Consider the following 20,924-nt stretch of genomic DNA (forward strand, 5'->3'; position numbering starts at 1 on the left):
CTGGGCGCGCCATCCTGGCCCCAGCCAGCGCCCCGAGGGGATGGGGGGCCTTCCCTGCTCCCTGGCGACCCTCACCGGGGGCACCGGACCCTGCAGCGGCATCCTGGGGGGCTGCAGTGGACGCGGCCCCCGGCTGGGCAGGGCGGCAGAGGCCGGTGGGGATGCAGGAGGGTGCGGGAGGTGGACGGCACCCCCGGGAGCAGTGGCCACAGCTCGGGGCGCTGCGGGGTGTCATGGGCGGCTTTTGGGGTGATGTGGTACCCCTGAGCTGCAATGATAACTGAGGGACTGGGAGGGCTCGGGCAGCCTGGCCGGGGCGGGGGTCCCGCTGTGGGGCTCCTCTTCCCCGGGGCTGGTGGAGGTCCCACCCTGCAGGTCTGTGGGGGGTCAGGGGGTGTTCAGGAGGAGCCACCCTCATGGGACACCCATGGCCACCACCATCCCTGGGGGATTTCGTGTGCAGGGAATGCATTGGGGCAGTGGGCCCACAGGTCCCTCAGGCAGCTTTGCCCAGGACCAGCACACTCATGAGGAAGACCATGAAGAAGAAGACCCACATGAAGAAGCGGTCCATCACCTTGGCCACCTTCTTCCACTCGCCAGTCCGGCGCTGGTTGGCTCGGTGGCGCCGGAAGCAACTGGCGATGTAGTCGACATTCCTCAGCAGGCCGTCGTGGTGGCACAGGCAGCGATCTCGGGGGCAGCCCCCTGCCTCGGCACCCACCGCCCCCTCCCCGGGGCTCTCCCCTGATCCCCCAGCCTCCCCACTGCCCGCCCACCCGCCCTGTGCCCGCCGGGGGGTCTTGCAGCTCTCGCCCACCTCATAGACGCAGCAGAGCCGGGCCATGTGGTGGAGGATGAGCCGCCTGGCCCAGGGGGGCACGGGTCGGGCCCCCGGGCCACAGTGGTGGACGTTCATGATGAAGATGGTCAGCGCGGTGGAGGCTGTGATCATGGTCATGGTGGCGATGTAGTACTTCCCTGTGTGGGTAACAGGCGGTGACACCACAGCGGAAGGGGGGAGACACCTGCACCCTCCCTCCCCGCACAGCAGCCACCCGGTGCGCATGCCCTGGTTCCATGGGAGGGTCATGGGTGCCATCGAGGCTCACCGATGAGCGGGACGCTCTCCGAGGGTGGCATGCTCTCTGCCACCAGCAGCTGGAAGACAGTGAGTGCCAGCAGCACCGTCACCCCCAGTGAGACCTTCTCCCCTGAGTCGGCCGGCAGGTAGAAGCCGAGGGGTGCCAGGAAGGAGACCATGATGCAGGGCAGGAGCAGGTTGAAGATGTAGAAGGAGGCGCGGCGGCGGAGGAGCAGGGTGTAGGTGACGTCAGGGTAGGGCTCAGAGCAGCAGCCATAGGTGATCACATTCCTCGTGGCTGGCATGCCCAGCACCTCCCATTCCACATTCTCCACAAAGTCCGTCAGGTCCCCAGTTTCCAGCTGGTTGCGGAGGTCGATCTGGTTCCCGTTGTAGGTCCAGGAGCCAAAGGTGAGGCGGCAGCGCTGCCCGTCGAAGGGGAAGTAGGAGACATCCACCTTGCAGGAGCTCTTGGTGATGGCGGGCGAGTCCCACATGATGTGCCCATCGGAGCGCAGCACCACATTGGTCTCCATCGAGCCGCCAAAGCGGTCATCAGCGCTGGGGGAGAGATGGCCGTGGGGCCGGGATGGCCCCAAGCCACATGTGGGGCATGGGTCTGCAGGGCTGGGGCCGAGCGCTTGCCCCCAGCACTGTGCCCCCTCCCCACGTCTCCCTGTCCCAGGAAGAGGGAGCTCAGTGCCCGTCGCTGCCCCCGCGACGACACGTCCCAGCTGGCAGCTCGGTGTCAGGCATGCCGGGCTGGTGCCACCCCCCCCTGCAGTCACCTTGTCACCCAGTTGGGGTGACCGTCTCCCCACATCACCCACACCACAACCCCCTTGCTCTCCTGTTGGCAATACCCCCTGCAGCCCCTGAGCCCCAGGCTGAGCCCCCCCAGCCCTGGGAGCAGCCGGGGAGGTGGGGGGTGGCTGAGCACAACCCACTTGTTGTAGAGGATGATGTCCGGCCGCCAGACGTAGCTGCTGGGGATGCGGATGCTGTCGATGCCGTCGTAGGCGTCCTTGTCCCAGGTGAGGTGGGCGTCCAGCCAGGCCTGGCGGACCCACAGGTAGGAGGTGAGGACCTGGTTCCTCTCATCCTGCCGAGGGCAGAGGGTGAGCACAGGGGGTGGACCCTGGTGCTGCTCACCACCCCCCCGGGTCCCAGCCCAGTGGCCTCTGCGAGGGTCCAGAGATGCTGGGCTGCCTTTGGGGCACTGTGCTGGTTTGGGGGGCTGGGGAGGGCTGAGCTGGTTTCCAGTGGTCTGAGCTCATTTTGGGGAGGGCTGTGCTGATTTGGGGGGGGGTCTGAGCTGTCTTCAAGTGGTGTGAGCTGACTTGGGGGCAGCTGGGCTGGTTTTGAGGGGTCTGGGCTGGTTTTGAGGGATGAGCCTCAGCTGTGGGTGGAGCAGGACCCGTGTGGGGGAGAGCAGAGCCCGTCTGAGAGGTGGCCAGGAGTGCGACGGGGAAGGTCCCGTTTGGGCTGGGATGCCAGTGCCGTGCCCGGCCACTCACCATGTCGATGATCTGGGAGAGGGTGACCTGGAGGGTGACGTTGAGCGCCCGGTCCGTGTCTTCCACGGGGCGCAGGGCGCTGGAGTAGTTGGCGAAGAGGTCGTGGAGCAGCTTGTAGGCGAACCTGCCCTGTGCCCCCCGGCAGCCTGCGGGGATCCAGAGCGGGGCTGGGGGGCTGCGGCCACGAGCACTGGGGGTGCAGCCATAGCCCTCCCAAGGGAGCCCCAGGACCCGGCCACGGGGACCCACCGGCAGCTGAGCGTGGTGGGGGACCACGCTGCGACTCCCATCCCTCCCCACCACCAGCTCGAGCCCCCCATCCCGCTGACCCCGTCCCCCACCCCGGGATGCCCGATGTGCAGGGACGCTGCTGCTCACAGGGCCTGTGGGACCCTCTCCCTGTTCCGGGGTTGGGTGGGGGTCAGCGCCCCTCGCCGCCCCCTCGGCCGCTTACCCGGGGCCAGCAGGCAGCCGGCCAGGCAGATGGCGAGCAGTGGGCGAGCTCCGCGCTCCATCCCGCCACGGTCCCGGGCAGGTCCTGGGGGACAGGGGATGGGGGTGGACCGTGCCACCTGCAAGCACCAGGGTGACGTCAGGGCTGGGACAGGGCGGGGGGGCACGGCCCCCCCAGGGACTGACAGTCTCAGCGCGGTGAGCCCTGTGGCGGGGAGTAACGGAAAGCGACGCCCAAGGAGCCCCGGCTGGGAGCTGGCAGGGGGGTGGGAGGCAGTTTGGGGTCCAGGACCGTGGTGACAAGGACCGCGCGGTGGGCTGGAGCAGGCAGAGACAAGGTCACTGCTCACCGCGTTGTCTGGAGCTTCTGCCGGCAGCTTCGTGCCCAACCAGCAGCTTCATGCACCGGAAAGCACCGTCTGGAGGTGCCTCTGGCCCTGGGGGGCTGCGGGGAGGGGGGGTCGCTCACCACAATCCTGGCCCAGAGCAAGCTGGAAAAGGAAACCTCAGGGCTGAAAGGGAGACATTAGGGCACTGAAGCCCACCAAGACAGCGGGAAGAGCCAAGGGCAGATGCTGTGGACCGCTGTGCACAGTGAGGGACATCCTGTTCTGCGGTACCGGTAAAAGAGCAAAGAAAAGTAAGAGGAATACTATTCCCATTTGGCGAGAGCAAAACCCCAGGAGGTTAAGGGATATGACCCAGGAGACAAAGCAGCAAGTGGCAGAGCATCTCCCCGGCTCCAGCCCTGCGGGAGGTCCCCAACTCCCGCTCCCCCCGCACCTCCCTGGCGCCCTTCCCACGCCGGTGCCTGGCGGCAGATGCGAAGCAGCGCGCCGATCGGTTTTAAGGCCAGAGGTTTTGTTTCCAGGCAGTGAATTATTCATCCCCAGCCTGACATCCCGGCCACGCTTGCTCCTCCGCCCGGGGCAGCAGCTGGGCTTGCAGAGAGGCAATTACGATAATGGAAGGAGGCGAAGCCGGAGCACCCTGGCTCCCTGCGCGGTGGAGATGGTGTCACGTTTAACACGTAGCAATGCCAGCGTGGCAGGACAGCTGCCCCACACGGGTGAGGAGACACAAATTGCTGCTGCTTTTATGGTGTTTCGTGGGCAAGAGCTTCCAGAAGAGAGCACCAGCCACGGGGCATGGCCCCACCCTGGGTCTGGATTTGCACCCAGCTGAGGACATGCACCTCTGCTTTCATTAGCCCCTTTTCCAACACACACACACACTCTCTCTCACTCACATTTCAGCCTCGAACAAGCCTGTCCTGTATTGAGTGGAAAAGCTCTTCCCACCGTTTGGTGTGAAGCAGTAACCTGGCCCATCCCTCAGCTCTTTCCCAAAATAGCCCTTCCAAGAAAGGACATTTTTCTCCCTTTTTCCCCCTCAGCGCTATCGCTGGCTGCACAGCCTCCTCCCAGGTCCCAGGAGGACGTGCCCCACCAGCCCCCAGCTCCCCCCATCCTCCTCAAGACAGGGGTCTGTCTTCTGAAGGAACCTCCCCCTGATCCCTACGACCTCTCAAAGGTACCAGAGCAGCCTTGCAGCTCCCTCTGCGCAGCGGGGCACACCCTGCCAAGTCCCACAGACCTGGGATGCCCCATCCAAGTGCTCCCTCACCCCTCTCCACCAGGGCAAGTCTTCCTTGCCCTGACCTTCTCCATTGCTCTCGGGGACTCGATGCTACTGAAAGCCAGTCCTACCAGTAAAGATCAAGATTAAGACCACACCCAGTACCTTTTCCATGTCCTTTGTGACCAGGTCCCGATTCCCATTCCACACTGAGCCACTTTTTACCTCATACATCACTGCTGATGTACCTGTAAACACCTTTCCTGTTCTCCTCACCTCCCTCAACAGACCCAGCTCCGGGGACAGCTCAGCTTCCCCACACTGCTCCGGTGCCACCACCTGGGACAAGCCAAGGGACACGGGCCTATGAAACTGAAATCTTACTTAAAAAGCAAAGGAAACCGTGGGAATACTATAAACATTTTATTTATTGTTTTCAAAAAGACAGGAAAATAATCTAGATCATTTCATTATATTTTTTTTTTTTTTAATAAAAACCTTTGTATAATCCTCATGCATAAAGACCTTCAGTGAGCCAACGCAGAGCAGCGCCAGGCAGGCTGGAAGCCATTGGCCACTGGTGCCTGGCTGGCTGTGGCAGGAGGCGCTGCCGCGGTAACCCTGAAATCAGAGCAGACCCCCCGACGGCTCCTTTCCTTCTTCCAAAAAATAGTCGGTTTCTAAACACAGTAAGAGTAAAGACTGCACACACCAGAGCACATGGACATGGTCAGCGGTTCGCTTGCGGGATGTTCGTAGGCTGGATGGCGGCTCCACTCAGTGTAACCCAGCTACGCAGCAAACACAGCGAGGAGGGCACGTGCCTGGCGGCACGCAGAGGCAGAGGGGTGGCCCCGGCACTCGCTGCCACATGCGCAGCGGCCGAGAGGCAGCCAGGCTGCTCCGCTCCTCGGGCAGGTGACCTCTTTTGGCAGGCTGGCTTTGGGCGCAGAATTTGCTCCCACCCATCCAAAGCCTGGAGTCCAGGAACGCGGCAACTATTAGGACAAGCTCCTGGGTTTTCCTGCACGCGGGGCCCAGGAGATGTCTGTCCTCAGGGCACAGAGCTGCCCCACACAGGTGTCACCTCCCCTTCTCCCGAGGCAGGGAAGTAGCTTGCTTTGCTTTTGGAGATGGAGGATGGAGAAGGAGGATGGAGAAATGAGAGAAACAACATGTTCACAGGTCTCCAAATCAGCAAGAGAATGCAGGAAAAGACACTTCTGAACTTAAGTTTCTTCTCCCCACCCCCCACCCCACCCCCAGAGCAAACTTTTAACACCAAGCCCCAGTTAAAGCTCATCCACGGTCAGTTCAGGTGCCAACGGTTCATCGGTTCACCGAATGCAACCTCACCCAAGCGGGAGTCTGCCCACTGAAAACTGTCCCAGAACTTGTTTCACTGTCCTCTGCTCTGCAACGAAAGGAGTGAGAAGGATGCGCCAGGAGACGAAGCCCCCCCGTACCCCCGCCAACAGGCACAGTCTCACCTGCAGACAGGTTCGGCAAGAGGTGCTTTATTGACTGGAGGAGAATGTTGTGTGGTTGAGGGTGCCAGCCAGCAGGGTCCAACCACTCTCAATGCCTCCCCGGGTTACACCAACTCCTGCGTTAGCCCACATACTCAAGCTGTTTTACACCTCTATGGAGAAACCTGCATGGCTAGAGAGGTTGTTCACCCTCAGAACAAGGGTAAGGGGTAACAAACTGGTAACAAACTGTCTGACAGGTGGAAGGGATTCTTCCTCAGTGAGTCACTACTGTCAGCTCCCGGAGGTAAGACTGGGTGAGGCTGCGGAGCTCCTCCAAGGCATAGTCCTCCGGCATAGGCAGCCGGCCGATGTGGGGAGCGAGCAGGCGAAGAGGGACACGCTGCAGGTCAGGCGTGGAGTCGGAGACAGGCTCTGGGGCGTGCTGCAGGCTGAGGACCACCCGCAGCAGGTTAGCGATGCGCTTGGCCATATCTGTAAAGAGCAGGAAGAGGAGTGTTTCTGCATGCTCCACACCACGCTCTGGAGCGGGAGCTTGCACATGAGCACCGTGGAGCTCTCCCTGTGGAGGGGTGAACTTCAAGAGCGACTCAACAGGGAATGTTGGAGCAAAGGCTTTTGGCGGGGCTGGTGGAACCATGCCCCCGTGTGACCTGCCCTCTCCTCAGCTCCAGCAGGGAATCTCCTCTCTCCATACAGACTTCCTCCATGAGTCTAAACAAAATTTATCCCAATTCCTTAAACTGGACTGGTTTCTGTAGGTATGCTCATGCTTTATTTGGCACCAGACACTTCACTGATTATTGTAAGAGACCAGACACTGGATGCCACATCAACCAGGCAACAAGAACTGCCTGAAGCCATGACCAACAGCTGTACGGACAGTGACTGCTGGAGCACCACACCAGTTCTACAGTACTGGCTGGGCAGGTTGTAAAACCGCCTTTCCCAGTGGGCTGCCAGACATTGCTGTCCCCGTACCTGACTGAGCCAGGCGGTCCTTCGCATTGTGGCACTGGATCTGCTCTATCCTGTTGCACAGCGACGTCACTTTGGTATGTAACCGCTCCAGCTCGTAGGTGGAACAATCCAGCTGAAAGCAAACAAGAGTCGGCCTCTGAGTCATCCAACACCTTTCCACAGAATCGCTTGCAGACTGCCCGAGTGTACGCAAAGCCAAATCCACCCAACAGCAGACAGTTATGCTAAAACCTGTTTGACATTAACACCTGAAGTGGGTCTGGAACTGAATTTGAGGGGACTGACATGCAGAGTCCCCACTAACTACCTAACTGCTAGTTCTGCTCCTCTTTCCCTTGTCTCACTGCCACGCTCCCTAGAGCGCGTTTGCAGGGCAGAGCCCACATCTATCTTCAACAGTATCTACCAAATTTCTCTGTATTTCCAGAGACGCACCATATCCTGTTTGCTAGTGTCTGCCAAAGGGAAACCCTAACATTAGCCCTGAACAGTAAAAGGATATTCTAAAAGCAAGACTCTGTATCAGCTTCCAAACTGCAGGAAAAAAAAAAATACAATTTTTTTAGTCTGTTACCTGTTGAATCCTATCGAGCATCTCAATAACACGGATGTAATCGAGGTAGACCAGCCCCGCCATCTCCCAGTCCTGGATGAGCGCACTGCGCTCTGGAGGGGCAAGATCTTCCAGGAATCCTTTCAGGTACTTGTAGTTTTCATTAATGACAGCATCTAAAGAGAACACGCACATTAGTGACAGAACAAAAAGGTTTCTTACAAGTCAGGAACATTGATTGTTAAAGAAAAAGCAACTAATGGACTGTACTCTGAGCGAGTTTGGCCATTCCTTCACACTATCAGCCATGGCCAGAAACGCTTACTTGACTTATGAGCTACAAAAGGCAAGTCTAAGGCGATCCCACTTCCCAGAGTGGAGACACCCATAGGATCGGGGCTCCAGGAACGCTACCGCTGCCCTTGTTCCCTGAGGCACCTCTTGGCACAGGAAGGAGGATGTGCAGAAGGTGAAGCACTGCCCTCCTCACGAGGTGTTTTCAGTGAATCATCATCACACCAGGTTTCGTGAGACCTATTTTGAAAGAGCCAACCACTCTCTAACCCGGTTGCTAGAAACACAGCCCTACCCCTTCACATTACTGAACACCCAATGACTTCTGTTCCTACATCGTTTGTGTGTGCTGTTCAAAAGACAGAAGGGAAAAAAAAAATAAAAATCAGGAGAGCAGACTCACCTGAGGCTAAGTGCCTGACAACCAGCTTGTGACACTGGTTCCAGTGCCCAGCCTTGAACAAGAAGAGGGCTTCTTTATGCTTGTCGCCCTCCATCCTTGCTCGAACTGCCTTTGCTTCATGAATCCACTCCGGGGGGACACAGAGCCTCTGCGTCAGAAAAGTCTCCTTGGCCCAAGACTCTGGCGTCTCAGAGAGAACGCAATGCCGATTTAAGAGTTCGCGCACTGCCTTCTCTCGTATGCTGGGGGAAGAGAGGACAAGGCGTTATTCCAACCAGCAGTCCTTCATCCCACGCCACCAGAAGATACACTTCAATACAAGTAGTGAGGACTGAATGAGGCAGCAATGAACTGCTTTATACTTTTTGGCAACGGCAGAGGCACAGACATAACAGACGGCGAAAGCCAGCCTTGCCAGGCCTCGGGCTGTCTTACTGAAGGGTACTAAGAAAAGTTCTAAGATCAGTTGAATTCCTTCAGTACAAATTAACCACTAAGAAAGAAGTCATCGCTAGTGTTTTGTAACATCTTAAACATTGTAAGCTTCAAAATACTTAAGTATAATCCAGGCCCCTAAAAGTAATACACAGGCTCTACTTGAAGTCAGCAGTTGGAAAAAAATTCTACTGCAACGTAGTAATGGGAGCTGTAAACACTAACAGCAAGAGACACCTTTCCAGAAATGTCGTCTTATTTACAAGTTCAAGACAATTTTTTGTTAAGTATGTATTTCACGATAGAAGCAAAACACGCATTTTGGTGATCCCCAAGCTTTCCTTCCAAACACACTTGCTTCTGTTCAGCTCCAATGGGAACAGTAACACTATTTTGCATTGATGATGTTTTCAGGACAAGGTCTTGAACACAGTAAGCTCGCTGAGCCACAGACAAGATACACAGCCCTGGGAGAGCAAAACGACTGCAAGATCTGCTTCTGTAGCACAGCTCAGGAGTTGCGGTCATTACAACACAGTACTATTTAACATCTAACACCACACTGCACTAAGCAGAATTATCCACGCCCCTTTGTAATCCCAGCACGCAGTTTTTACAAGTGGCAAAGTCCTCCAGCTGTGCAGTTCCAGTTTAATGTGAGAGAAGCCACGATAATTATGGTATACATAGCAGGTCTTTAAAACAGACAGCGCATTTTCAAGGCCTCCCAAAAAAAGTCAGTCTTTTACTCACTGTGTATCGGGCTCGTGCAGCAGTACAAAAACAGCCCATTCCCAAAGACCTTCGCTTTCGAGCTGGGCAGCGTAGCTAGCGTTCAGCACTCCTTGACTCTGCTTGAACAGATGGGTATAGTTCAGGGCTCTGAGCACTTCCCACAGGTGCCAACTGAGACGATAGTCCAGAGGGTCAGATGTTACACTCCTGGGATCAAGCAGCTGGTCAAGATCATAGTGCCTGCAGGGAAAAACATTTGCAAAATAAATAGCTAGTTGTGTCCACATAAAGTCAGAAATTGGTGCTACTGAGCTCCTTCCCTTCACCCACCTCCAATTATTCCACATATGTGATTTATGTGGGTGTGGGGTTTTGGTTTTGTTGGTGGTTTGTTTTCTGTGGGTTTTTTGGGGGGGTATGTTTGGTTTTGTTTTTTTGTTTTTTTTTTTTTAAAGATAGGAGTAAGTATTGAATTTCTTTTGCTCTTTTGAGTCTGCACCCAGACTGCCACAACCTTTTCTTCTATATGTGCTCCTTCTGCAGACTTCTCAAAGCCTTTAAGAAAAGGCAGCTGTGGTAAAGCAAGATGACTACACTCTTCAGACACAGAAAACACATAAGAAAAACACCCCACAAAGGTACTCCAAAGCTATACCACCACCAGCAGTGACAGCATCACCGCATTCTGTAAGGGGGTACACACAAGGCAGGTTTTTGACTACTTGAAGTGGTTCTGTAAACACTGAAGCTGATTTCACACTCCTGGTTTGGGAAGTCAAGAAGTCACTGACTGATCAAGATTCTTCTAAACAGGTTTTGAACTATTTACCCATTTACCTGTCACTGTAGAGCTTTAGCAAATGGAAACAGACATCTCTCAGAGGTCTTCCTGCATTATCGTCGTCTTCAATTACACAACCAGAATCTTCTAGGTAAGGAGGCAGAGGACAGCAGGCATATTTTTCACACTCTGGTGTGTTCTGAAGAAATAGTTTTAACAGTAAGTTTCAAGATAGTTCTCTGAACAAAACTGCACTCTGAAATTCCACACAGCTCAGCTCAGCAGACTCGCGGGCACGCTTTCTGCTTCAAGGTAGAACGTGCAACCTACTGCACCTGCAGTTAGGACTGACACAGCAACTATATACTAACATGACACTAAAAAAACTAAACCCAGAAGGCTTTGGCAGGCTTCATTTCATCTCGCACCGAGCTCTTAAAAGCCACTGTGTATAGGTACAGTCAACTGTCACATACACACAACCTGTACTCCTGAATGATTATATAGCTGGAAAAACCACGTATGATTTATCAAACGAAGGACGGTGCATCCCTACAAGCTTTCCCTCCCTCTGCAGAGTCTACATGAGCAGCACTGAAACGACAAGAACTGTTTTACGGGGCACTGAGCTGCGGGACAACTGTTGTCTTTCATACCATCTAACCAGTCTGGGTCACCAAAATCCTCTTGACATTTCCACTGCTGGTAAGAACACTACATCTGGGTTTGGAAGCACTTTCCACGTCTTGCTGGTTTCCAGTAATCAGCCCTCTTACACGCAGTTCTGGAAACAACGAGCCATACCAACTTTTCCTCCACATCAGTGGGCTGCAGTGAGACCATCCGCACGTTCTAACCCAGTAACATTATCTTAAGTTCAAGTCATGATAAAACTAAAAATTGGCATTTTGAAGTGATGAACGTGTTATACTGACATACTCTGTACAAAGATAACACTAAATATTCCTACAGCATTAAGCATGCATCAGTTAGAAGTTCCTAGACGTGATGCTGTGCTTGGGCTGTCTTTAGGCATACAGATCAAGGGCTGAACTATCTTTACTTAAATGATTAAACACTTCTTTGAACAGAACCCTTTGTCTTTCTGTATACAGAGGCTGACAGTTCTACAGCCACAAACAAGGCTTTGCATAATGCATGCAGCCATGCACTGCCTGTAGGACAGCTTCCACGTTTGCTGCAGAAACAGGGAGTGGACCAAACAGGGTGTGTGGTTCGGCAACAACTATTTCAGAAGTCAGGCAGCTGAGTATTAATCATCACACTGGGAAAACCGACTGGCTACCTAGCTCAAATGGCCTTCCTGCTGCTGACCACTACCCACCTTCCTTGTTCTGTCAAGCTGTCAGACACCTTGAAACACTCAATCAGCGGGAGCTTTGCTTAAAATAAGTCACTATCAGAACACCCCAAAGAGCAGAGCAGGTCCTAAGCTTCTCGAGTGACTAGAATTACCAACAGGTTCAACCCCAGTGCTTTATTCCCATTTCAGCGGGGGAAGGAACATTCCCATCAAAGCGAACTGCTGCAAAGCCTCATCATTCAAGCTAGTGAAGGAATCCGATGCTGACAACTGAAATAACGAACCCATATGCCATTCCATACTCCACCTCCGCAGTGACACCTGACCACTCACAGAAGTCTCAGTGCAGCATCAGACAGTCAATGGTACCGGGTAAGATCTCCTGTTACCCAGGCATGACTGACCTACCTGAAACGCTGACTCATACATGGCCAGTGCCTTGGACACTGAAGCTGTTGGAGGCAGCAGGTACCAGAGGTGGACAGCCATGCAACGCTTCCAGTCCAGCAGTGAGCACACATTGATACTTATTCTCTCTGATAACTGCCACACCTAAAGAAACAAATTACTAAATTCAGTCAAACTGATCACACAATGGTCGGTACATACCAGGCATGCAACAGTAAGAGGTTACATTAGTAAAAAAAACCACGTCACCACCTTGTGCTCCTTTCCTGCTATGTACCACATGCTGTGGTTGAGTGCTATGGCTTAAACGTACAGCTGTTGAGAAGGGGAAGTCAAATCAATGACAAAACAGCTGAGTAACACAACTTACTGGCTTTCCTGCAAGCAGGGCAAAGATCCGCAACCTCTCTTCCTGGATGAAGCAGTCCGCCTGCAGCCTGTGCCAGTCCACCAGCTGCATGGTGAGGAGGTCCCGAACGGGCTGGCTGCCGGCCAGCTGGGAGAGGAGCAGAGCAAGCCTGTGGTCGCCTGGAACAGGAGCCAACAGCACGTCAGGCAAATCCTCCCGCCTATGCAGGCCACAGCGATCTGCTTCCGAGTTGTGGGGCACTTTGATCAGCCTACAGCTGCGCAACTGGGTTTTGTGCACAATTTCTTACGAAATAAACCACTTCATAAACACCCACCAGAAGGGGCCAGGGGAGAAGACAAAGGAATGGGAAGACAGACACCCCCCCACAAAGGGAGGCAAACGAATTGAATAGTTTTTTTTGAGCTGATATAAAAGACCAAGATGAAACCAGCCATTAGGCTCTGAAAATGTTTTTAAAACAAATGTAAAGCGCTTAACAGAAGCTCAATTAAAAATAACAGTAATTAAAAAAACCTTCCAAAGGAGCTACTTTGCAAACAAACAGTTCCAAGTGCAATACAGCATCACTTCCTAACTGCAGGACAGCTGACAAGTAAGCCAGCATAAATACAACCAGGTACTCAAGCAGCAAGCAGACAAGCCAGCCCCCACCTTAATAACTGTCTGACATGGGAAATCTCTGTACTCAGAGAGGCCAGTCAATAGTTCTCTTATGTGTCTCCCTTCCTCCTCCCCGCAAAAAGCCGAGAGATTTAAGTGTCTTACCTGACTGCTGTGCCAGCCTGCAAGCTTCACCAATTCTCTTCCCAGTAAGGCAGCTGAACACAGCCTCTACATGATTTCCGTGTCGGGACAGAGAGACTTCCTCCTCAATTCGTCCTGCAGCAGTCTCCGACAGCCAGCGAGAGAAGGCTTTCCTGCGCTCCAGGGCTAGGATGTATTCACTGGGTTCCTCCAAGCTGGCCTCTAACTCCTTCAAGTTCCCCCAAATTGCTTCACATAAAGTCCACGTCAAGCCCCAGTGCTGCACAACAGCTGTCAGGACAGAGTTATTCAGTCATAAGGAATAAAAAATACAGAAGAATATTTAGAGAGGACTCTAGAGAGATTAAGCATAACCTTGTAGGGTATCTTAAAAGGATATCCTGCTGTTACAAGTTGATGCAGGAAGTCAGTTAGCTCCCCAAATGCAATCAACCAAGTTTATGCTTTCAGAAAGAAGACTGAGGTACAGTCAAATTTTTTTTTTTTTTGTTTTATTCACATTTCCCTGCTCGGATGCAACCTGAAAAATCAATCCGAACTGGACATTTTTCCAGATTCTCTATCACCGCTCTGTGAAAAGAATTATTCCATACTCACTTTCTGTCACAGCAGGATCCTCAGATGCTTTCCTAACCCAGTCAGCATAGTCGTGAATAGCAGAAACTCCAAGGTTGGGCGCTAGAAGAGGACAATGCTCATCCATATGGACAGTGCTGTGTTTCAACTTTATCTCCAGAGGGATGAGATACAGCTGTTTGTCTCTGTCCATCTTCCGTTGTTCTAAGCTCAGCTTCTCCACATGAACCTTGAAAGAGGATTCTGAGAGTCTGGAAGAAAAATGAAGATAAAAAGAGGTAGCAAAGTTCTGAATTGTCTTCCATTCAGGCAAACTGCACCCATCACGGAGCAGCTGCACTGTGCAGATTGTCCTAATTTTAACATTAAGACAGTAAGACGTATGATCCAAGGTCAACAGCTAGGTATGAAGAACCTGGTTACAGTTTGGGATTCAGAACTAGACTCTGGCAAATAAACCTCACTGAGCTGGGTGCTTCCAGCTCTCAGAAGGCAACTAGCACACCTTGTCATAACCCAGCACGTTTTCTGAGAGCATGTCATTCTGCCAGCTAATCAGACAGGCTGGAGAACATCAACTGAACAAGCTTTTTGGAAGACTTAAGTGGTAGAACATGTAGCTCTATTCCAGTCAAGTTTAGGTATGGAGTTACACAGCCCAGGAAAGGTCTGTACACTGCTTTATATCCAAGCAGAATTAAAGGCACCTGAACTCAAAAGCTAAACAAGAAATTTCTTTGGTAGTGCAGATATCCTCTGGGAGGATCAACAGCAGATTAGAAGCTTCCTGGACAACAATTTTGCACTTTTTCTTTAACCTTTTGCTGCACGATGGTGCTGTTTACTTGTTAAAAAAATAACTATTCTTACTACGACATTCCAGGTCTTCGAGATAGAGATTTTTGTAAAGTAGCAACCTGAAGGAAATCTCCACAGCTAACATGATCTTGCACCACTTCCACATATCAGAAGGAATATTAAGCTGATTTTCAAAAAGGTATCAGCCTACAATCAAGATTCTTTCAAACACGAAGAAAGACTATGTCAGAACCATCCTGAAGGAAACTACTACTCACGATTTTGGAGCAACAGGAGTTGGCAGGAATCCATATTCCACAGACTCACACTGAAGCTCTTCTATTTCACTTGATGCACTCAACTGATCTCCACAATTGACAAGTGTCCAGTTGGGTCCCCAACCAACACGGAACGAGCGCCCCATGAAGAGTGCCATATCCATCAGTAGCTTCCCTTTTCTGTAGGTGATGGACTTCTCCAGTGGTACAAGCCCCTGCTGCCTGCGGACACCAACTGTTTTCATTGGTACCTCAGGGACTGACGGTGGTACAGAGAACGCAGACGCTAATGGAGAAGTCGCTGACCAAAGGGCAACAGATGGGGGACTGCTCAAAGTCCTGGGGCCCTTGGAATCTTGCAGAGCAGCACTTGGTGGTTGGAAAATTATGTTAGCAAATTTTGACTGCAGCAGCCCGCCAACTAGAGGGAAGAAGCAGGAAAAACATTGGAAGGGAATGGGGTACGCACTTTTCAGGCAGTACTTTTCTGGTGTTTTAAAGGTATTTCAGTACTTAAGCAGTCAGTGAAAACATTTGCCATGTTTGTGGTTTGTGATGGTAATGCAGAGCCAGGCATGATTACCTGCAGTACTGAGAACTGCAGAACACACCGCGTCATGCACCGCCTGTTTGCAGTATCCAAAATAAAGCACATATTACAAGAATAGTACATATGCAGTCTCACCCCAAAATTTGCAGTTTCCAAAGAAGTCACTAATTTAACAGATATTGTCATAGTTAGACCATCAGAACAGAAGCATCTCACAGAGAAAGCAGACACCAATTGCTATCGGCAGGAACAGGGCTGAAACTGTCCCCGCAGAAACATCTCAGATCTGCCCATTTAATTCAGGAAGCAACTTCATGGTTCTATCAGAGGTATTATTCCTATTGAAATCACCAGTTAGTGGATGTATTGGGTGCAAACAGCAAGGTTTTGGTAGTAGAGGGGCAACAGGGGTGGTCTATGAGAAGCAGCCAGGGGCTGCCCTGTGCTGGACCCACCGGTGTCCACCACGGACCCACCGCAGGTCGTGGCTGAGCTTATCAAGGGAGTTTGTGGCACTTCTGAACCAATCTGCAAAGTTGGTGGTGCCTCTGTGAGATCTTAAGAAAGGGCAGAAAATGCCACACAGGCAGGAAGGAGGGAAAAAAAACAAGTGAAAGCAGCAGAGCAAGCAGCAAGCTCAGAGGAGGAGGGGAGGCAGTGCTCCAGCACTGGAGCAGGTATTCTCCCCTGCAGCCTGCGGGAGAGGATTCACACTGGAGCAGGGGAAAAAAGTGTGAGAAGGAGGGACTGGCCACAACCCCTCATTCCCCATCCCCACTGCCCCGCTGGGGAGGAGGTAGAGGAGTTGGGAATGAAGGAGGGAAGCTAAGCCTGGGAAAAGGGGGCAGGGTATTAAAGTGTTGTGTCCATTTGTCTCTCACTACACAAACCTATTTTAACTGACAACAAGTAAATTTTACTCAAGTCATGTCTGCTTACCAGGTACTGTCACAAGAGAATCACCCTCTCTTTATCTCAACCCATCAGCTTTTTTTCATCCGTCCTTGTTGAGGAGGGGGAGTGAGAGCGCGGCTGGGTGGGCATCTGGCCAAAGCTAACCCCACCACAACACACAACTGTTCTGTCATATGTTCAACCAGCCACGGGATTTTGCCTGTTAATATTAGAATTAAGCTTTTTTTTTTCCCCACACACAATTTGTGGTTTCTCACAATACCTGAGTATCTTTTCTGTCCTTGTGATTTTGAAATAGGGAGCCTCGGTGAACAGATCTCTTGTGAAGTATCCATTTTTGCAGGTTGCTTCTCAGGATAATGATCCAGGATCAAGTCTAGGTCATCTTCATCAGCAAGCAAGGAAGCTTTCATAATCTAAAAAGGCGGTAAGTCAAGCCTGCACATGAGCAATCACTCTCACAGCAGCAGCTAGCTGATCTAATCAGCTGCTTTCCCAACGGAGATAACTTCTACACATTGCACATGACAATACACTCATGCCACAAATATTTCAAGTAACAGTGAAGGCACACGGTTCAGGAGAACTAAAGTCAAGCTTGTCAGTTGATGATAAACCTCTACAAACCACTAGTTAAACCAGTGTCGCAGTACTTGTTAGGATGGCTGCAAAGTCCTGAAATAATCATGTTTTCTGAGATCTTAGCTCTATCTACTTGTTTTTCAGCTGAAGTAATAATTTCACTATTATTTTCTTACAAAGGAACACAGGTAGAAGCCCACAAGTGTTCCAGGTACTAGTCTTTCACCAAACAAATGAAAACACCAGACCCCAAATCAAGACCAGTTATCCTATTACCTTGTTTTCCACAGGCTGGCCCCGAGGCAGTGCTGGCTAGGTGTTAGCTTAGCTTATCATATTGCCTACACTTCAGAATTTGGAAATCTGAATTCTAGCCTTGAGATTATTTTCATTTCTGTATTAAGCTTTTCACATTTACCACAGAAACATAGAAGTCTAACATGTAAGTTTTCATCACACTACAGGTGTGATGTATAGTTTATCACAAATTTGGTATATAAATACTTGGGAAAGCAAACTGAGAAGTTAGCGAGAGATATTACTGAGTCCTCTCTTTCAGAGAGGGGAAATTGGAAGAGACTCACCTGCAAGACATGGGGGTTAATACCCAGGGTTGATGCAATGTGAGTGGAAGCAGGCACTGCCTCTGGCTCTTCTATCATGTTATCTTCCCCAATGGACTCCTGGGGAGGCTCCTGGGTGATGTCCGCCATATCGCTGTCCAGTTCCACAACCCTGCCCAGCTGCTCCACTTCTGGGGTCTGCGGACACATGCAGAGGCCACGTCAGACAACAACAGATTGCAGCGGTTTGCAGAAAGAGTACGTAATAGTTTCAACAATCACCTGCAACTGAAGCGGTGTACTCCCTTGCTTGTGTCAAGACTCCACATTAAGTTTAGAGATGAACACAAGTAACCTACTCCTGTTTTCTTCAGAGTTGTAACACACCAGTGCAAGTTAAAGTGAAGGAGAAGTCACGGTTTAGTGATGTCCTCCTGAAGTTCTGCCATTCAGTTTAAGAAACTATTCTTCAGCTTCCCATTTTTCATGTGGCCAACAAAAAAGAAGAGAGTTTGGTGCATCCTGCCTTCCTCCCCTTCTCCCTCAAAAGGATATCACACACAAGAAGAAGTTTCCTGTGCCTAAGTTCAGCCTGAGACATTTTAGATGACCGAGTAACCAGTTCAAAAGTAGTGATCCTCCAGCATTAATGTGTGGTACCTTTGCTGGCTGATGAGCAGGTGAGTCACTGTAATACCTGCTTTGTTCTCCAGCTGTGATGTAGCACAAATTAAATTGAGTTTATGTTCCACAAAGAACTTAAAAGAAGTTTTAAGTGGACACGAGCTCCTTCAAGATGGCGTAAGGCCGGGTCACAGAGTGTGTGTGCACACACATGTACAATCTTCGGATCGGAAAGTTGTGTGGGTTTCCCACAATACTCTTACTGCTAGCACATTAGCAGTTACAAAGTTAAATACAGTAGTTCTCTCCCAATCTGCAGCTAAATTTCTCATCTCTACTGCTAGTTCAAGGCAGGAAGAAAAATTAGTTTTATGATTTTTCTGAAGGCAATCACATGGCATCAACTTTGTAATGAGCCTGAGGTCACCTCTACACACCTGTAGACAACCTGGACTCACACTCCAGGCAGGGCCAGAAAACCTTCATCCAGTGCAAACAACGAGCAGGCATCAGAAATTAACTCTGACTACTGCCACGGCCTCTAGTTCTGCCCAGCCTGCCGAGACAGCAGCGAGACCCCATGCCGGCACCAAGGCACAGAGCCTGACAATGCTGCATGCCATTCCACTCTTTGTCAGCTCTGCTACCACACAGGACAAACCCCCTGGAGAATGCCGCTCGCTGCTCATCTTGAGCAGCTAAGAGGCCAACCCGAAAAAAGCCCCTGGCCCAGGAATAATTAGCCTGTGCCACCTCAGCTGAATGGCCTTCAGGTGGTTCTTGATGGGCTCTAACCCCAAACCTGGGCTGCAGCGCACTGGTTTTGCTCCAGTCTAACCACTCCTGTTGCCTAGACGTGCGTGTCCTGTGAGATTCATGCGTACAGCTTACTTGGTTTCCAGAAGCAACAACGCGCAGACTGCCGAAGCACTGCTCTGGAGCAATGCATATATATAAGCAAGGAAACCGTGGCAGACAGCGCACTGGAAATCATGCTAAGGAATTTAAGAGCATATTCAAATGTCTGCTTCTTAGCTCATTAGAATCAGCCAAGAAATGCGATGAAGGTTATCAGATGAGGCAGATAAAATTAGACGAGGGGTCTGTAAAGATAGAACTTAGTGGCAGACATGGAAAGAGCCTTAGCTGTCAGTATCTGGGTGTGCCTACAGTATGCGGAACAGATTTACAAGTCAAAATATGGTTACAAACAAAAGTTTCACTACTCCCTTCATTGCGCTTTAATGCAGCCAGGTCCCTGGTGTAACTATTTCCTGTGGACCTTGAAACATTAATAAATTCATTAATATTCAAGTTAGTAAAGGAAGATAAAACCCACAAATTTGGATCCTAAATGCTTCCTACAGACCAAAGAATATTATTTTCACATGCTTTACACACCCAAAGTTTGGCAAGTTTTTGAGCCACACTATGAGTTTCTCAGATGTTTAGGAAACGAAGCTGAATGTTTTTTCCTATTTTCAGAAATGAAAACCTTAGTTAATGGTATGCAAGTCAGAGGTTAATTAACCCAGACAAGTTTTTACTAAATACATTTGAATCTATAAGGCAGGCCTGAATAAATCGCACGCATTCCTAATATTTTTGACTGCTTAAAACATTAGCTCTGGTCCCCATTAATCTGAACGAGAAGCAAGAAGGACAACTGAAAGGTGGTAGAGGCAGGCCAGTCTGTTAGACAGCCATGTCTTCATCTCAAATAAAATGCAACTACTTAAGGAATGCACTTTGTGAGAGCAGGATGAACTAGCAGGCGTTAATTAGCCGGTGAGGCAGGAGGAGTGATAAAGCAGCAGCTGTACACTACTTTGGGATTCTCCCAAGCCAGAACCCACAGAAGAGGTGGCAGCTCACCTCGTTTGTCACTACAGTAGCACTCAAAGAGCAGACTGTGCTGTGCCTGGCTTTCTGTTTGTATGGCAATCAGGTCTCCTGCACTGGGATCCCGAAACACACCAGCGCTGGCTGTACGGAAAGGTGTTTAGGTGAACTGCTGCCACCAGACCTTTCGTTCTGGGCTCCTCTAACCCACACAGAGACCTAAAGCAGCAGAGCTGGAATGGCTCAGGTGTTTCTACAGATTCTAGCTAGACCACTATGTAATATTAAAAGCAATTCCCAGTTGATTTAATGTTTTCCTACAACAAAAGCAATGGAATCGTTCTTTTGCCTAAGGAATGATAAGTGTCATATCTCCTGAGACAACGAACAGGCCCTTGTCCAGAAGGGCTCCAAGTTACCCAAAGCCATTGGCCAATGAAGAGAAATGCTGCTGGAAAGTCTCCTGGTTTCGAAAGGACTAGACCTCGTGAAAAAAAACAAAAAAACAAAAAACACAACAAAAAACAAACAACAACAACAAAAAAAACAAACAACACGCCAAAAACCAACCCCCAAAACAACAAAAGAAAGAAGCATTCAACCTATTTGAGAGTACTGTCTCTTAAGCTGTTTTTCATGCTTTGAGTTGAGAGTTGCAGAAATAAAACTGTCCTCCTCTGCTTCCCCATGAGATGACACACCACAAGCACTGGGCTCATGCCAAGCTGCCCCGTGGCACATGATCCCTGCCTCAGCGAGCTGCAAGCTCAGAGATGGCCGTTCCCTGCAGTCACAGATTACCGAAGGGTAAAGCAGAGAGCCCGCTTACACGCAGCAACAAAAACCTCTCGGCAAGTCCTATCCAGCTCCTACACACCCTCTGCTCAGCCGGCCTGCACACCCCAACTGCTGAAGGCTTACTTTCACAATCGAGAGGCAATTGTGAGCCCAGTTTTGGAGAAAGAGATCTGCTCTGCACTTGCTTTCTGTTTTATGACAACTTACTTCAAAAAGTGCAGGTA

The 20,924-nt window shown here is 51.0% G+C and overlaps 2 protein-coding genes across 3 annotated transcripts in view; both read right to left on the bottom strand.

Annotated features, from left to right (window-relative positions):
• Positions 1 to 496: 496 nt before the first annotated feature.
• Positions 497 to 3,116, bottom strand: CHRNA10 (cholinergic receptor nicotinic alpha 10 subunit; the record flags this gene model as incomplete). The annotated part of the gene is made up of 5 exons (XM_082480326.1): positions 497 to 981; positions 1,113 to 1,645; positions 2,032 to 2,186; positions 2,602 to 2,747; positions 3,056 to 3,116. 5 exons carry the CDS (start codon positions 3,114 to 3,116, stop codon positions 497 to 499), a joined length of 1,380 nt encoding a protein of 459 aa, XP_082336452.1.
• Positions 3,117 to 5,048: 1,932 nt separating this feature from the next.
• NUP98 (nucleoporin 98 and 96 precursor) overlaps positions 5,049 to 20,924 on the bottom strand; it is a 41,048-nt gene continuing 25,172 nt past the window's right edge. For both annotated transcript variants that reach the window (XM_082479015.1, XM_082479016.1), the window contains exons 21-33: positions 17,458 to 17,634; positions 16,554 to 16,707; positions 14,827 to 15,247; positions 13,772 to 14,001; positions 13,175 to 13,444; positions 12,407 to 12,564; positions 12,037 to 12,180; positions 10,361 to 10,503; positions 9,542 to 9,763; positions 8,354 to 8,595; positions 7,678 to 7,832; positions 7,104 to 7,215; positions 5,049 to 6,596 (exon numbers count right to left, since the gene is read on the bottom strand). In XM_082479015.1, the coding sequence (XP_082335141.1) occupies positions 6,379 to 6,596; positions 7,104 to 7,215; positions 7,678 to 7,832; positions 8,354 to 8,595; positions 9,542 to 9,763; positions 10,361 to 10,503; positions 12,037 to 12,180; positions 12,407 to 12,564; positions 13,175 to 13,444; positions 13,772 to 14,001; positions 14,827 to 15,247; positions 16,554 to 16,707; positions 17,458 to 17,634 (2,646 nt within the window). In that variant the 3' untranslated portion in view covers positions 5,049 to 6,378. The remainder of the gene's footprint in view (positions 6,597 to 7,103; positions 7,216 to 7,677; positions 7,833 to 8,353; positions 8,596 to 9,541; positions 9,764 to 10,360; positions 10,504 to 12,036; positions 12,181 to 12,406; positions 12,565 to 13,174; positions 13,445 to 13,771; positions 14,002 to 14,826; positions 15,248 to 16,553; positions 16,708 to 17,457; positions 17,635 to 20,924) is intronic.

Source organism: Vanellus vanellus (genome assembly GCF_965231255.1).
Source record: "Vanellus vanellus genome assembly, chromosome: 1".
Lineage (NCBI taxonomy): Eukaryota > Metazoa > Chordata > Aves > Charadriiformes > Charadriidae > Vanellus > Vanellus vanellus.